This window comes from Anser brachyrhynchus (genome assembly GCF_964034855.1).
Source record: "Anser brachyrhynchus genome assembly, chromosome: 20".
Taxonomy (NCBI): Eukaryota; Metazoa; Chordata; class Aves; order Anseriformes; family Anatidae; genus Anser; species Anser brachyrhynchus.
The window spans coordinates 8,585,988-8,603,169 of record NC_137713.1 but is presented as its reverse complement, the minus strand read 5'-3'; the positions used below and the strand labels follow the sequence as shown (position 1 = coordinate 8,603,169).

The following is a 17,182-nucleotide window of genomic DNA, read 5'->3' as shown; positions in this document are numbered from 1 at the left end:
CGATTCTCAAACTTTAGAAGTCACTAATTTGCTATTAAAGAGGGAAAAAAAAGGTAAACTACATAGCTGCAGTGAAAAACTAACAGGGTAGGTTTGCCTGACTGAACATATTACCACAGCAAAAACACAAATGTGGAGATATTTATTGGCAAAGCCAAGAATTTACTGTAACAGAGATCTAACTCTTTAATGGGGTAGTAACATGCTTTAAACTATACCTATTGCAGAACACAGGATGGAGAAACTGCATTACAGCTAGCTATAAAAAACCAGCTCCCTCTTGTGGTTGATGCTATCTGTACCAGGGGAGCAGATATGTCTGTGCCAGATGAAAAAGGAAATCCTCCTTTGTGGCTTGCCTTAGAAAATAACCTGGAAGATATTGCGTCAACTCTGGTAAGACTGTTAGTTGACTTAATTTAGTCACGTTCTTTGAGTATGTCACTAGTGGCAAAGGTCTCACCAGCAGAAATGAACTCAAATGCCTGAAAAGAACAGAGTAATCCTATACATTTAACTTCTAGAGTTTTTCCTTCACCAGAAGTTGCTTTTTCTTGGGTAATCTTTTATAAACACTGTAGCTTACATAGCCAAATACCTCACAGCCACTATAATAACATAGAATGAGCCATCTGGATTCCTGGTGCTGCAAAACAGATAAAGGATTTACCAAAAGCATCAGGCTGTAGCATGCCTGGCTTCTGTAATGATCAGCTTCCTGAGTGAAACTACTATGAACCTGGATTTTATTGCATCTTAAAGTTTCATCAAAGCCTTTAGAGGCTCACCTTTATTCCTTTTAAAATTGGGTTCTATTCAGGCATAGGTGATCCAGGAGGAAACTTAGTCAAAGTTCCTTATGACTCCTAATAAATGTATCTCCAGCAGGCTCCTAGTACTTTATATCAAAAACTTCACTGCTTCATTGTGCGTTTCTTTCCAGGTTAGACATGGCTGTGATTCGACCTGTTGGGGATCAGGACCAAGTGGATGCTTACAAACTCTTCTTCACAGAGCTATTGATGAAAACAGTGAACAAATAGCATGCTTCCTTATTCGCAGGTCAGACACTCCCTACTCTCCTACTCTATCTCTTCCCCCCCCCCCCCCCCCCCCCCCATGCAAACTTTCTAATGTGCTTGTACTTATTTTCCTAGTGTAAACTAATTGAATGCTATTTTGAGCCAGTAACAGGTGTGTGCTTCATTAGACTTCTGGTGAGTGAATGGCACTTATGGAAGCCTGACTAATCTTGAAGACACCGACACATTCTATCATCTAAATTGTCATGTTCTTGATGATGAGTCAAATTAAAATTTGGAGTTTGTGTTTATATAGGATGTGTTAGCAGATGCTGAATCAGCTCTTGCAGAAACCTTTTTCTGACCTTTGTTTGAAACTGTTTCAGTCTAGATGACATTTAATAAATTGACTGTGTTGTGCTTCTCTTAGTGGCTGTGACGTGAACAGTCCCAGAAAGCCTGGCCCTAATGGAGAAGGAGAAGAAGAAGCTCATGATGGACAGACGCCCCTACACCTGGCAGCCTGCTGGGGTCTAGAAGAAGTGATCCAGTGCCTTTTGGAGTTTGGTGCCAATGTCAATGCTCAGGTATGTATTAAAATGGTGCAGTTTCTTTGAAACTGGTTCTTTAACTTCAATACAGTGAAAACAACTCTCCCTTACCTGTGTATTTTGTTTCACAAACAAAGAACAGCCTGCTGCTATGACTGAGCTAGTGCAAGGACTGGCTGCAGTTCTGCTTTTTTCCTGTCCCTTGCTACCAGTTTTGGTGCTCATCTGTCCACATGTATGGTTCTTTCAGGAAGCCATAGTGAAGGAAAACAGTGATACAGAAAACTTCTTGTAGTTCTAGTTTTTTTTTTGGTGATGTAATGATCCAAGTTGGACTCTTCTGTTCTTAGTGTGAACAAAGCTGATCATTAGATCAGCTGTAGTGTAAAACTCCAGAATATTTGATATTTGACTGTTAGTTTACCTGGGAAGCATTTCCTGTTATCAAATAAATCAAGGTGAAGCAATTGTGAGCTACACTTCATAATTCTTGATCACACAGTAGTCCTTAAATAGAAGCTAGACAAATTGCAGCAAAAGAAATAAATGCATAGCATTTCCAGGTGCTGATGCTGTTGAAAGTGGCATTAAAGAGCAACAGAACAGTCACGTCACAAAGCTGCTGTGGCTGTAAACTCTTTCTTCATGCAGACAAATGATTAAAGGCCTTATTCGAATTTGATAGACTGTACTGTTTGCATAACAAACATGCCTAACACTTAACATTTTTCAGTGAGTGAACTTCCAGGTGTCTAGCTTCTTTCAGAAAATTTAGCACAAGTGCCTGAGAGTCAAGCCAGGGACATACCTACACTAATGAATGTATGGAAATGATACCTCAGATTTGAATATTATTTTTGGACATTGTTCTTTCAGTTAAAAATAAAATCTACAAATTTTTAATAATATAAGGTGTTAACATAAAAATAAAATAACTAATATCAGTTTAAAGCATTCTCGTAGAGTGCTTGGCTACTGTCGTGAGTGAATGCTCACCCAAAATGTCTGGCTGCATGGGAAAAGTTACCCTGAGCTACTTAAAAGGCTATATAACACAGAGGATTGAGGTCAGCCTATTTGGAGGAGCAAATACCAATTTGCTTCACTTACATTGTGGATGTGAGCTCCCACTGCAACTGCTTTGTGTTCCAGCTGAAGGCTACGGGCTATGTCACAAGAGCTAAGCAAAAAGCTTCCTTTGTTTTTCAGACATGGGAAAGATTTGTTTATTGCTGCATCTTCATGTAATGAACTTCCTGGTTTCCTTCTAGGATGCAGAAGGAAGAACTCCAATCCATGTCGCCATTAGCAACCAACATAATGTTATAATTCAGCTTATGATTTCACATCCAGAAATTAAGCTAAATGTGCGTGACAGGCAAGGAATGACTCCCTTTGCATGTGCGATGACGTATAAAAATAATAAGGCGGCTGAAGCAATTTTGAAGAGGGAGCCAGGAGCTGCTGAACAGGTAAACTGGGAGCATTTAAAGCATACTGGTCTTGTTGCTGTACAAGTCTACAGTGACAGGCATTCCACAAGCAAGTTCTGCTGTATTCTTTTGTGGCTTTGTATGTCACAATGTTTGCCAAATTTCAGTTTTCTATGGCAGGATTTATTAGGAAACTAGATAGGCACATGCTATGTGTGAGTGAGAACGTTGAGGGTTAGTGTCTCATCAAACCTTGTCAGTACTAAACTGAGGTACAGGCAGAGGAATATAAGGAGAAAGTTGTAACTACTTGCATGTCTTGTTTCTGTAATAGTGCATCACAATGTATGACCTAGCTCTCATAAAGCTATCCGAAACAAACTCTGTCCTGTAATAATTGAATAATAGGTGTTAACACTGCACTGCTGAACTGGAAAACCTCCACTGTATCTTCAGACTTCTAGTGTGACACTTCAGGCAGCTGTTCAGGAATTTCTTCCTACACTGTAAATTTAATTACTAGTGATTACTAGAGTGCTTAGGGAGCTCTTGTATCCATGTTTCAGATGTATCACATACACAGCCAGTTCTGAATATACTTTAACATCAGCTTCAGGACAAAGATGAACAGCATGCCCTTGGCATTTAGCCAAAAAACGAGCATATTTTGCATTAGTATGGCAGAATCGCGTGTTGCTTCCTTCTGCGGTGTTAACTGCCAGATTGACTGAAGTTTGTCTCATTTAGTAGAGTTTATCATCAACTGCTGCCCCATACTTAGTACAAAAGCTAACTTTTGCTTGTAATACTCTCCAGTGTGTTGTCAAGAAATGACAAGTTTAAACTAGAAATAAACGGGTTTGAAGCAGACTAGAACGAGCACATGCAGCTGATAATTTCTTAGTTCAGTGTGTTTGATAGTGACATAAGTAAGTCTCTAATGCCAAGCAGCAAAAGGAGCAAAACTACAGTTTACCTCAGGTAGAGGGAGTAAGTATCATATCTCTTGGTAGAAATATGTTCTGTGCATAACTCTTTGCTGTTCTACAGAAATAACAGGGGGTTTGTTTTGTGTCCTCTTTGCCACAGGTGGATAACAAAGGTCGAAATTTTCTACATGTAGCTGTTCAGAACTCTGACATTGAGAGTGTGCTGTTCCTGATCAGTGTACACGCTAATGTAAATTCTCGCGTCCAGGATGCATCCAAACTAACACCTCTCCACCTGGCCGTACAAGCCGGCTCAGAGATCATTGTGCGTAATTTGGTATGTACTGGAGAATCACTTTTCCCTTCTGCTTAGAAATACATATTCTGCTTTAATGCAGATTGCTTATAGGCTGGAGAAGTCAGCTGAGGGTGGTGCTACTTCTGAAGCAGAACTCTGTCTTTCATAAAGCTAGCTTGGCTCAGACTGTCAGCTGAGCTGCAGTTTAAAGCGGGAACCTTACTTTGCACTTGCTGCAGATCAGAACGTGTACACAAGTTGCAGCAGCTCAGTGATAGCGTTTTGTGTATATTGGGTGGAGGCCTAGAAATATTTCTGTGCAGTGAAGTCTCGTGGGCTTCATTCAGAAAGAAAATGTTGGCTCATAGCCCTGGAAAACATTGAATGTATTCCTTCTTGCATCTTGACAGCTGCTTGCAGGTGCCCAGGTGAATGAACTGACAAAGCATCGTCAGACTGCTCTTCACTTAGCAGCTCAGCAAGATTTGCCCACAATTTGTTCAGTCCTTCTGGAGAATGGAGTAGACTTTGCAGCTGTGGATGAAAATGGAAACAATGGTAAACTTCTAAAGTTTCACAAGTAGATGTACAAAACTTCAGTAGGCCTGCTACTAATTTCTCCTGCTGGTAGAGAGAACCCATTGAATGGGCTCACTTCTCAAAGATTAAAAGGAAAATCCAAGAAATCAAAGCTGGTGGAAGGAGTTTTGGAGAGGGAAGGTGGGAAAGTAGAAAGGGACCACTTAATTTTATTGGGGTGTAAGTACTGCTGACATGAACTACTCAAATTCTTGAAGCTTCTCTTCTGCTTTTCAGCTCTTCATCTGGCAGTGATGCATGGCCGTCTAAACAATATCCGGGTCCTCCTCACGGAGTGCAATGTAGATGCTGAAGCCTTTAATATTAGGTAACTACTGTAGTCTTAACAGACTAAAAGAATGATTTAATTAAAATGTGTGCTGGTGTGACTGGATACTATACAGCATAGTGAGCTGACTGAGGGAAGTGATTGTTCTACTCTAGTACTGCGTGCAGTTTTGGGTACCACGGCATGAGAAGGACATAAGACTACTAGAGAGTGTCTGACGGAAGGCAACAAAGATGGTGAAGGGATCAGAGGGCAAGATGTATGAGGAACAGCTGAGGTCCCTTGGTTTGTTCAGCTTAGAGAAAAGGAGACTCATGGCAGCCTGCAGCTCCCTCACGGGAAGCGGAGGGGCAGGCGCTGAGCTCTGCTCTCTGGGGACAGCGACAGGACCCGAGGGAACAGCATGGAGCTCAGACAGGGGCGGGTCAGGTTGGATTTTAGAAAAAGGTTCCTTACTGAGAGTGCAATTGGGCACTGGAACAGGCTTCCCAGTGAACTGGTCATAGCACCAAGCCTGCCAGAGTTCAAGAAGCATTTGGACAATGCCCTCAGACATACAGTTTACATTTTAGGAAGTCCTGTGTGGAGCCAGGAATTGGACACTGATCCTTGTGGGTCCCTTCCAGCTCAGGATATTACGATTCTGTAATCAAAGCCAAATGTTTTATTTTCTATTTGTACAGCACTTTCACAGTGAAGTGCACAGACAATGCTGTGTGTAAACAGTACCGAAATTAACTCCTCCTTGGTATGCATGAAGTAGGCGGTTGTATATGAGGTACTGAGGTGTATATATGTGAGGTGCAGCATTGTTTAAGTGTGAAACAATTTCTAAAAGACGATGGCTAGTTGGATGAGTAACTGTAGTTGCAAACAGACTTTGATCGAGTTAATAAACTCCTTTCCCCAGAGGCCAGTCACCAATGCATATTTTGGGACAATACGGAAAGGATAACGCAGCAGCCATCTGTGACCTTTTCTTGGAGTGCATGCCAGAATACCCTCTAGACAAACCTGATGCTGAAGGAAACACAGGTAGGTGAGACTGAACGGCTATTAAGCTTGAAAGTCACTCAAGTCATATTAATGGTATGTCATTTTAAAGCTGCACTAATTGGCAGTAGTATGTTAAATACAGAAAGATGCAAACATTGCACTGAAGCTGCCCTTTTCTGGACTGAGTAAAATAATACTACCTCCACTCCATTAGCTCTGACATGTCTGGCTTTTATTTTTTCAGTGCTTCTCTTGGCTTATATGAAGGGAAATGCTAACTTGTGCCGTGCAATAGTGAGAGCTGGGGCTCGTCTTGGAGTTAACAATAATCAGGGAGTAAATATCTTCAACTACCAAGTTGCTACAAAACAGCTTCTCTTTAGATTACTGGGTAAGTACTGCTTGCTATGGTTGGAAGGTAGTTTAGCTTACAATTCTGAGATTCCTAGGTAAAGAAAAAGAACTCTGGACAGCTGATTTAGATGACACTAATTCCAGACGGGCTGAACTTCTGAATATTCTAGTGCTTGAAATGAGGTAGAAATACTCATTTTCTAACGATAAACTGAAAAATTGTCCAGTGCAACCCTGTCAAACTTCTCCATCCTTCCAGAAAAAGGAAGTAATGTTCATGGGGAATGTTGTCTGGTATAGTAGTCAAATGTAGCTTAAAACTAGATGCTGCTTTATAACTTGTACTGTATTCATCGCAGTGACTATACATGTTCAACAAACAAGATGGCAGCTACTGCAAGAGAATCAATTATACTGAATATTACCTAAAGCTGTGGGAAAAGTCTCCTTAATCTTATAGTATACTTGAGAGGTGTCAGAGCCCATTTTGCCTTTACGTTTTTACCTCTAACAGATATGCTGACAAAAGAACCTCCCTGGTGTGATGGCTCCAACTGCTACGAATGCACTGCCAAATTTGGAGTCACAACAAGAAAGCATCACTGGTAATGTGTGACACATCTTGCTGTGCTTACAAGGAAACAGATTCCCATTCCAAATGTTGCTAGGCTTGTTCCTTCTGGTGCTTTAGAAAGCCTCCATCCTAATGTAGGTGTATAACCAGTAATCCAGTTGAAATATTCCCCCCTGATTTAGTTAACTTGGGTCTGGCTTGTGCTCTGGCTTAAGTCATATCTTAAGCAGTTTGTGCACTTAAAATATTCTGGATTTGCTGGAAATTAGAAGTCATGTCAAAGTTCCTGTAGTAGAATAGATGACTTCAATGCCTATTTTCATTAGTGGTGCTGACTTGCTCTGAAAGAGGTGACAAAAACATATCATTTCACTTGCTACTCTACATTTTTAATGATGCTGTCATTGACAAAGGATACCAAGCAATAAAACCCTGGTGTTTACTGCAAGGAGAGCTCACTTCTCTCCTACCCCTCTTCTTTCAACAGCCGACACTGTGGACGCCTGCTCTGCCATAAGTGCTCAACAAAGGAGATTCCTATCATAAAATTTGATCTGAACAAGCCAGTTCGAGTTTGCAACATCTGCTTTGATGTCCTGACTCTGGGAGGAGTTTCCTAGTATGCAGTGGAAGCAAAGGGATTCCTGGTCAGTTCTCCTGACAGCAGCTGTGCTTACAAGCCCTCTGGATAGGGAAGAGGAGGCCTATACATGTCTTCTGCAATAGACTCAACTAATTAAGGACCCTGTTATGATATATTCTGGTATAAATGACTTCGTATGACTGTAAATGTATCGGGCTGTGATAGACTTCACTAGGAATTCAAGTGGATTGTTGAAACCAAGTGACAAGAGAATTTAGACCCTCTTCTAGTTGCAGTGGGGTATGGAAGCTGAAATGTAAGACTGGTGTTTGAGTTGACATAAAACAGGTCTGTCCTTGACATGGTGCTTTGCACTGAGCAACTCTATTAAGTCCTGTTGCTTTCAGGCTGCTTAGTAGAGATGGCATGAAGTTTCAGGGTAACCAGGTATCTTTCTTTGCTTTGTCTTAAAGATTAACGTTCCCTTTCTCTAGAGAAGACTTCTTGTGAAGCTAGGCTGAGCTGTTACAACCAGTGTTCATTTCAAGAAACTTCAAAAATGGGAGTTAGTTCTAAGCATAGCTCAAGAATTGTGGCCTTACAACAGAAAGCTTTACAACATCTGATGCAAAGCAGTCAGAATTGCAGATCCACATCTTGATACCTCCTCATTAGTGTTAGCATGTTCAAGAGAAGTGCAAGATTGTTTAACCAGTAAATACTCTTGCTCGTACCTGCTAGAGCTGTCAGAGCCTGCCTTGTTGCACTTTCATATCTACCTTGCTAGTCCTTCCAAGTCATAAAACTTGTGTAAATGACCTTAAATGTGCTGAAAGGCCTAAGCTTATGCTAAACGGAGAAACACTAAAACTGGTTAAGTAATCTAACTCGCAATACAGCAATAAATGCTGAAGTGCATTATGAATCCCGTGAGGGAGAGTAGCACTTTCCTTTGGTTTAAAGACCCTGGTTAACTGCTGCAGAAGAGCCAGTAAACCTACCAGTGTAGAATGTGCTGCACCTTTAAGCATTAAATTTGGGTTCAGTCTCAGCAGGGTTGCCAGCAAGTGGGAGCATATTTGGAGGTTTCCTATTAACATAAAGCCTCTGGCCTTGAAGGAAGAATTCTGGATTAAGCTGCAGTGTTTTAATCGAAGCTGGTCGTGTTCTCTTAAACATGCTGAATCTGAAACTCCTACACCACGTTTTCTAGGTAAACAGGAAATCACTTTGCTGATAAACAGGGTTGTGGTTTGGTGGGCAAAGGCTTGTCAGAAGAAAATGTGTGCTTAAGCAAAAGTACATGGCATGTTAAGGTTTTCTTTTCATCCTAAGAGAGAAAGCTAGTTTAGACTCAACTTGGCATTCCTCATCTCTGTTCCCTGAACTGGTATGTTTACTTATGGACTGGCATATGAGGTGTGCAGTATGGAAAAGATGATGACACATTGCTCTGTTTCGAATACTGACTTGTCAGTCTTAGGAGTAAGATGAGATGATGATAAACCAGACTGCTGCTTTTATAGGAGACTTGCCTGAGGGTTTTTCTCGAACTTGTACAAAAAATGATGGGAAAGGGTATAAACACTGTCATTTGCACAATGAATTTCACATCAACTCTCACTTGATCTGCACTTTGATCTTCCAATATGCAGATATTGTAACTGGAATCTCACTCTTGTAACGCTAGAAAAGACTAATGGATGATGCAATACAAATTTGCCTCACTATTTTATGTCTGCTGCTGGCATGTTCCAATAGAACGCCCTGGGTAATAGAACTGGTCTGTGTAACACAATTCCTAATATAGATGATGCATCTGTCATTTTACTGTCAACTGCATTTTAGGCTGAGATGAATGAGATGGTAAATAATGGTGTCTGAAGCATTAAGCTGCAAGCTAAAGCTTGGTTTTTTTGAGTGGAATAGATTGTGGAAAAGATTCTAGTCCATGTCCTTCCATGTTTCAAATTATCATTGAGTGCAAGTCTCTAGCAATGAAAGGTAGTGATGGATAGAGTGTGTTAGGCTACAGAATTCTTGACTATAGCACATCCCATAACATGTTAACTTCCTTCCTGGCTTGGAGCTGCGATGCTGTGAAGTAGTAAGTGACTGAAAGACTGAACATAGTGATAGAGGAGTGCTCTTCCAGGGCTGCAGCTGATGGACTTGAACTTAATTGGAAAGCTGCACAACGCGAAATTGCTAAAGCACTTAAATTTGACCTTTTCAGCGACTTCCCTGATGGAAGGTTCAAGGGAACAGTGGCTCTATTCCAACAGATTAAATAGCCTTTTAAATGTTTTTAAAAATGCAGATCTCGTGAAGATTCAGCTTTACTGAATGTGAGTTGAAGGCTGGCTGGCTGATCTTTTTAAAAATAGAATATGAAATAAGACTGCCTGAAACTTTGACAAGGATCTGGGAAACTGTACTTAATGCTCCATTTGTCCTTTCCAGCCAATATTCTACTAACTTTATCTTTCTTACTGAAGTCTGCAAGGAAAGTTACGGTTATTGATAAGCTAATATACAGCCTGAAGCATTCATTAATTTCAAAGCAACTAAATCCAGCAAATCTGATCATTTTTAAAGTGCCTTTGTGATAGTTTCCTTACAGCCAATTCTCAATAGCTTGCTTTCTGTCATAGTTAAAGGGGAAAAGCCTCACAACTTGAACCAAAATCCCACTTTAGTTTTCTTCTTCTAGTTCTAACCAGCTAAAGAGACTGACCCTGCCAAACAACCGGTGGGGTCAGTCCTTTATGCACTCTGCCAAGTATTGGTCCGAAGCTCAGATCTCTGAGATTCTTTTTGGAGTTTTGCTGGCAATGCTCCACTGCAGAGTACAGATGTGAATGGAGGCACTTGGTAATTTAGTAGTGGTCAACACATTTCTAGCTCCATTAGCAAATGCACTTCCTTTTTGTAGCATACTGCAGTTGTGACCAAAAACCCCACCCCTCTTATCCCCGCTGTCTTTAAGCGGTGTCTAATAACTTGAGACTTGAGTCTGCCAAGCGTTGAACAAAAGGGTATAAAGAAAACAAACTTTCTGTCCCTGGAAAGTGATGCTGTCAAACCAGGCTTAAGGCACTTCAACAGGGCTAGATGGAAAGTCTGTGGTAGTTCATAATGTAGCTTTTTGTTCCGAGTCTGGATTCCTTTTGATTGTAGTCATCCAGCACTTTTATACAAGCACAAAATGTGGTCTGGCTTAAATTTTAATTTGTGTATCTATCTGAGGAAGGTGTAATCACTGTTTCACACCACTAAGTGGAGTGAGAATGTTAGTGTTAAAGGTACTAACAGAGCGTGGCGAGTTGCTTGCTAAAAGCTGACAGATGCCTTAATGACTTCCTGTGCTGGAGATCAATGGCTTGTACAACTTCTCACATAGTGCTTATAAATTAACACGTAACAACAAGGGAGGCCATGGCTGGATTTTTTTTCTTGTAGATCAAATGTTAGTGGGCAACTCCTTTTTTTTCCTTTAGCCAGCAGAGTTGAATACTGCAGCATACTCCGTTCAATCAAAGCATGTATGAGTGATTAAAAAGTAACCGAACCTTCTAATACCCTCTGTTGAATAGAAAAGGAAGTCTTAGAACAATGGCATTTTATCTGCAATGTTTGTCTGGAGTCATTGTAAAAATGTATTTTTCCAATATGCATTACTTTGTTGTGTAACGATTCTACTTGTAATAAAATGCATACTTAGATAATGCATCATGAGGTGGAAACCTTGCTAAGAAAGTATTTTCTCTTGGAGAGACAGCTGCCCCACCCCAAGCTATGGTTGCTGAGTCTGACAACCCATGAGGAAAGCTAGAGATACAATACCCAGTCAGGCATGACAACTTATTCTCTGTTCCGAAGTTATTCTAGGTATTTATTTCCACGCTGTGGAACTGCTACACTTTTCTTTTGGCTGACAAGGTCTGGTGTTCTCCTATTTATACCACGTAAGTCATCTTGAATGCCTTATAGAAGGCATACCTATAATCCTTATAAAACAATCCAAACTTCCTACAGGCCAGAGCTGTTCTGCTGACTGAGCTGCTCAGCCCAGATGCACTTAAATGGACACGCTGAGCCGAGCTGCCTCTAAGTAGCATTTGTTTGGGCATTCAGTCATGTACTGGCAGGCACCTTCTCTTTCTCAGAGCATGCAATTGCTGTCGCTTTGCTCCAGAAAAAGGAAAATAGCAGTGGCAAGACCAACCAAAACATTCTGAGGTTGTGATGCATTAGCCTTATTAATAAAAAAACTTAAGTACAGCTAACAGAGGTGATTTGTGAGCTTTATTAAGCACTGTCTCTGTTTACTTAACCCTGCGTAACTTTTTTCTCCCCATGGGAGAATTAGCTGAGCTTTTGAATTAGAATAGTAGAAACAAGATAATCTTGGAACACTTCAGGTCAGTAAGGGAGTCTCCTTGTTTGCTTTAATAGATGACTTATTCCTGGTGGAAGACAAACTTTTTCCTCTAGTGGTTCCAGCTAAACTGAGGAATAAGCTGTGAATTAATTTTCAAGTTGGTTGACAAATAGGGTGGAAGTTAAAGCAACACTAACAGAGTTTCTAAAAATCAGTCTTGCCTTCTTACTTGTTTTTGTGTAACTGTTAAGATCAATTCCTTCCCCTCAGCAGTTCATGCTATTTACTGAAGAATAAGAAGAGCAGTCCCAGCTACACAGGATGAAACTTGCTAAGAAGCTGCAGAGCTGGTACCTTTACTGGGAATCCAGCTTGTGAAAGTGATTTGCACTTAAAAACCTACTGATTTTAATATTTAATAAATTTGGAATCTCTAACTTACGGAGGTATTTTCAAAAGACACTTGTCACTTGCTTCAGTTGTAATCTGAATGAATTCTTGAGGGTGGTTTGAGGTTAGTTGTGTTGCTGACCTTTAAAAGCAAGTTCCTGCTAAGAGAGCACGTGTCCAAAACCAAATACCATGCTGACCTTTATAATGCTCCCACCGAGTTGAGACAAAGCAGCACTGCTCTGCAGCCCTTCCTACAGCTTTCACACAGTTTTAGTGCCTTCAGGATTGCTCCATGAAGTGAGTAGGTGAGTCCATAAGCCCAAGGCAGCACTTCAGTTGTGGAAGGATGACCGAGGACTTGAACAGTGCGATGGCTCCACTGCCCCCACGTAGATGTACAACTACCAGTGACAACCAGTAAGAGCTTGCACATCATCCTGAAAGAGCCATAGAGGACTTATCTTAAAGATGGTGATGGAAAAGAAACACAACAGAACCAGGTTTAAAAAAAAAACACATTTATTACAATGAAGTATGTACATGTTTAGATTGCTGTATGGTTCTCATCCATGACAGCTGTAGCCTCATTAAACACAACAGGTGAAAAGTGCTGTAACACATTCCTTCTGTCACTGCAATGATTATTCTTGCTTTTAAGGAATGTTGCTCAGCCTCCCATAATCCCACTACTTCATTAACAAATTACTTCAATTTGTGAGATTTTTCTTAGGGGTAGTGGCAGCTCAAAACGGAATGAGTTTGTAAATGCCTCCCAGCTGTTTATAGGTGTTGAGTTGCCTTGAGGAAAAAGAGCTGAATACAGCACAGCACAGATTTTTGTGGGTTTGTAGGTAACCTGAGTGCCTCTCCTGCAGCTACACCACCAACCCATTCTAACAGTAAACAGCCACTGCCTCCCCCCAGCTGGCATTAACAGCACCAAGGCCCCTTGTCCTCAGCCCTGCACAAAATTGTGATGATTCGACTTGCTCTTCTGGGAGTAACAGATTAACAAATTCTGCCAGCTCTGATAAAATATGTACAGCCTTTAATGGATCTGGGCGTCGTGAGGATACATCAAGGTTATAGCCTGATGGACACGTAAATTGGATATTATAAACCAGGACGGAAACAGGAGGCAAATTACAGCAGGAGGGTCATGTTGCTACATAGCTTTTATTATCGCCTAGTTCGAACTACCAATTCCTAAAGTTTAAAAGCAGTGAATGAGAGGATCAGGGTGGTGAGGTTAATTTAAAGCAGCAATCCTCATAGGTGGCTTCAATATCTTCTTTGCTCCCTATCTAATACAAACACTGAATGAGGAAATGCTGCTCTGACCTTTGCCTCCTGTATTCCAAGGTTAACAACCGCACAGGCTCCTAGATGCTACGTACCTTAGTTGTAGGGGAAAGTGAGGCTTTTCCCTCCTACCTGTGAATTCTTTGGAGCAAAGCAGGTGACTGAGAAAGAGCATTAACACTACAATGCAGCGAGCACATTTCAAGTGACAGTGGGTGGTTGTGCATAAACCAGTGCTGCTGCTGCAGCAGTTCCTGTGCTTGCTGCCTTACTGTCCTGAAACACAACACGTCACCCTCCCTGTCATGCACACAAGCAGCTATTTTCTGACTGTACAAGAAACCCATTTTTAAGTATAGTCCAGGTTGTGCATCTTATGGTTTGTCACCAGATATAAAAATGCTGTAAGCAAAACACTAAGAAAAATTGCTGATTTTTTTTAGCCAGTGTGACTTGGCTAAAGTGTTTCTTCCTTCTCTCGCCTCCATCTCCACATTAAGAAAAGTGACAACACAAATTGCCACCACTCCCTTTGCACAGACAGATGGAAAGGAACGGAGCTGAAGTGCTCACCCCAAGTACAACATCTCACTGGAGGACTCCACGGCCCTCAGATCCAGAACTCAGTCACACATTCAGGACACACTGCTCGGCCAGTGGATGGCAGCCATCATATTCCTCCAGGTGAGGGTTATCCAGATCACCTCTGTCACTGTGCTCCGTTGAGTCCAGCTGTCCCCAAGGGGGCCCCGTAGTTCTCACGCACACACACTGAGTCCCCCTCGAACCAGGTGTGTACAGCTTCCGGGGGACTCCAATCCAGTCTCTGTTCACTCCCCCACTAGAAACAGAAAATTAAAATCGATTACAATTCAAACACCCAATTCAAAACCATGAAAATGTTTCCAGTAAATAGAGAATCATCTAGGTTTAAAAAAAAAAAAAAGACCATCTGGGAGAGGCAAACTAACAATATGTACTCTGGGGTAGACTTTGCCCCCAACATCTCACTGCCTTCTGATACCCATTTATTGGCTGCACTTCAGAAACCTGCGGCTTGAGCCCGGTTTCATCAGTGCTGCTGCACGCACCCTTCTGGGAGCAACTAACTTCTGCTTCCCTTGTTTCTATTACTGGAAAAGGAATATAGCTCTACTTAGCACAGGGTGCCTAATGGAAAAATGCCTTTTTTGGGGCAGCTAATTGCTCACAGATGACCACATGCCTTCTTCTGTGAATGCTGATTTTGAGAACTAGGGCAAAAGCAAAGAAACCCTCAATTACTTCTCCAAGTATTTCATAGTGTCTCTTTGCAGGCTAAATCCTGCCTGTTCCCCTAACTCCAGGCTTAAGAAAAGATGCAGTAAACTCTTACACAGGAGACCACCACACAACACGCAGTCCAGAGACTGCAACCAAGCTCATTCATGTGTAGGAGCAGATTCCCAAGGTACACAGTGCTAATGTGTACTTCTGTACTTCAAGTGAAGCCCAAGCATCCTGCAATACAGTTCGCAATGTGATTTCAGCTAAGAACAAAACAGTCCCTAAACTGAGAGAGGTACACAACTAAACAGGTCTAGTAGGAAGTGACTGTTCAAAGTCAGTTTAATGTAGCTTTAAGAGAAAACTGTTGTGGCAATAGCCTGAGAGACGGGCTGCAAAACAGTCTGAAAAACATGAGTTGATCCTTGGATTCCTGATAGGTGAGAAAGCCTGCCTGAATGCTGCCAGCAGTCCCAGTGGGATTTCTGGCTTGCTTCCCTGAGAACAGGTTGATCACGTGCACGTGTGGCAACTTCTGAAACATGATTTTGTTTCCAGTGCAACAACAGTTTGTCTCAGAAACAAATTTCCCGGAAGTGCCAACTATCAGGAGGAAATTTTATTTTCCTTTTGCCCACTTACCAGGTCAGTGAGCAGAGCTCCTCTCTGCTACCTCCCACTTGAAAACACTGACCAGCCAAGCCTGCACCTGTGTGCTCGTCCAGCCTGCATGGAGGCTTTCAGCTCCTGCTGAACCAGCAGAGGAAACCTCTGTTCACACAGCAGCAGCGGTTAAACCTGGCACAGCGGAGAACAGCACCACTGCTCGTTGCAGGTTGGCTCTGCTTCTGCCAGAAAGCACAGCTGCAGGAATGCGGACAGGGGAAGGGACCAGGGCTGCCATATCCCAGCCATGCCAGCCCTCAGCACGTTAGGATCAACCTATGGTTTTCTGTGGGGAAGTCACTAGAGCTCACCCAAGACTACAGAGCCTGGTGGCTGAAGGAGCCAGAATGTCTTCCCATGCCACTCCTGCTATGACAGAGCTCGGGATGTCCAAGCAAAGGGGCAGAAGCGCTCTGCTCTGCTCCAAAGGCTCCGAACACAATGGCAGGAAAGCCGAATTTACCTCTGCCTGGAGCACCAGAATCGGCTGCCCTTGGCAGAGCTCCACTCCGAGTTGCAGGGTGGAAACTGCTCCTTCCTGCGGTCACTTTCTGCTTTCAGCTTCAGGCCTTCTTCCATCGCTGCCTCAGCCTGCCGCAGGGCTTCTGTCGGTGCCCCGTTTTCGTCATAGAACCTGCCCACCAGCTTCCCTTGGAGAGAGAGGGATCGATTAAGACCGTAATATGGAAACAAGGAAAAGCAAGGAATATGACCGGTTTATATTGTTGTTAATTAAAGAAAAAAGAGAACTACACCAGAGGATTTTCCCAGGAGCCCCATTTTACAGCAGGCCTGGGCTTACACCCCTCCCACTTTTTGGCCTCACAGCGATGTACCCACACTAACAAACCCCTGCAGGACGAGCTCAGGACCCCTCACAGACCCCAAAGGGCACTTCCAGACACAAACCCCCCACCTCCCCCCAGCCCCTGCCCCTCGCTCCCACCGCAGCTCCCATCCCCTCAGCGCTCTCCCCGTTCCCCCCTCACAGCGCCCGGCGGGGCGCAGCCCCGGGAGCCCCGTCCCTACCCACGAAGGCGTAGCGGCCGCTGTAGAAGTCCATCCAGCCGCGGAGGGCGGCCAGCTCCGCCGGGGTCAGCGCCGAGACGTCGTCCACCAGGCCCGCGGGGCTGAAGTCGCCGGTGGCGAGCGCCCTGCTCGCGTCCCTCCCTGCGGGCGGCCAGGGCCGGACGGTCAACCCCGCGCCCCCTCACACACACACACCCCGGAGCCGGCCCCACGCACCTGCCAAGCCCTCGTACGCCCCGCCGGGGCCGTAGTGCTTGCGGCCGCTCTGCACGTCGAAGACCCGGCCCAGCAGGGCGAGGTAGAGGCCGGGCTCGCCCTCAGCGCCGCGGTGCCGCCGCAGCTCGGCCGCGCTCAGCAGGCGGCCGCGGGGCTCGAACCCGCGACCCAGCAGCCAGGCGGCGCCCAGGCACAGCGCGGCCGCTACCGCCGCGCCCCTCCACATGGCCGCTCTTTGCGACGCTTTCCGCGCCGCACGGCGGTGTGGCGCCGCGCCGCCCTCCCTCCCCGCCGGGTGTCGCGCGGAAGAGCGGCGCG

General features: G+C 43.6%; 2 protein-coding genes across 5 annotated transcripts in view; one reads left to right on the top strand and one right to left on the bottom strand.

The window, feature by feature from the left end:
* ANKFY1 (ankyrin repeat and FYVE domain containing 1) overlaps nucleotides 1-11,897 on the top strand; it is a 34,018-nt gene extending 22,121 nt beyond the window's left edge. For all 3 annotated transcript variants that reach the window (XM_080562875.1, XM_080562873.1, XM_080562874.1), the window contains exons 15-25: nucleotides 228-396; nucleotides 944-1,062; nucleotides 1,453-1,609; nucleotides 2,845-3,045; nucleotides 4,096-4,272; nucleotides 4,644-4,791; nucleotides 5,050-5,140; nucleotides 6,012-6,136; nucleotides 6,342-6,488; nucleotides 6,966-7,056; nucleotides 7,513-11,897. In XM_080562875.1, coding sequence (XP_080419001.1) covers nucleotides 228-396; nucleotides 944-1,062; nucleotides 1,453-1,609; nucleotides 2,845-3,045; nucleotides 4,096-4,272; nucleotides 4,644-4,791; nucleotides 5,050-5,140; nucleotides 6,012-6,136; nucleotides 6,342-6,488; nucleotides 6,966-7,056; nucleotides 7,513-7,645 — 1,558 coding nt within the window. In that variant the 3' untranslated portion in view covers nucleotides 7,646-11,897. The remainder of the gene's footprint in view (nucleotides 1-227; nucleotides 397-943; nucleotides 1,063-1,452; nucleotides 1,610-2,844; nucleotides 3,046-4,095; nucleotides 4,273-4,643; nucleotides 4,792-5,049; nucleotides 5,141-6,011; nucleotides 6,137-6,341; nucleotides 6,489-6,965; nucleotides 7,057-7,512) is intronic.
* A 989-nt stretch (nucleotides 11,898-12,886) lies between these two features.
* Nucleotides 12,887-17,144, bottom strand: CYB5D2 (cytochrome b5 domain containing 2). 2 transcript variants are annotated; one of them, XM_080562908.1, is made up of 4 exons: nucleotides 16,865-17,144; nucleotides 16,649-16,789; nucleotides 16,083-16,269; nucleotides 12,887-14,528 (listed from the first exon to the last, which is right to left on the bottom strand). In XM_080562908.1, the coding sequence occupies exons 1-4, from the start codon at nucleotides 17,088-17,090 to the stop codon at nucleotides 14,315-14,317; spliced, it is 768 nt and encodes a 255-aa protein (XP_080419034.1). In that variant the 5' UTR covers nucleotides 17,091-17,144; the 3' UTR covers nucleotides 12,887-14,314. The 2 variants fall into 2 exon arrangements, with proteins under 2 accessions (XP_080419034.1, XP_080419035.1); XM_080562909.1 differs by lacking the exon at nucleotides 16,649-16,789 and having other exon boundaries at nucleotides 16,865-17,132.
* Between the last annotated feature and the right edge of the window lie 38 nt (nucleotides 17,145-17,182).

Excerpts from the sequence above, each read along its gene's own strand:
- CYB5D2 (XM_080562908.1), bottom strand. The coding sequence starts at position 17,090 with ATGTGGAGGGGCGCGGCGGTAGCGGCCGCGCTGTGCCTGGGCGCCGCC. Across the intron at positions 16,270-16,648 it reads CGGCCGCTACGCCTTCGTGG|GGAAGCTGGTGGGCAGGTTC; the intron begins GTAGGGACGGGG and ends TCTCTCTCCAAG. Across the intron at positions 14,529-16,082 it reads TTCTGGTGCTCCAGGCAGAG|TGGGGGAGTGAACAGAGACT; the intron begins GTAAATTCGGCT and ends TTCTGTTTCTAG.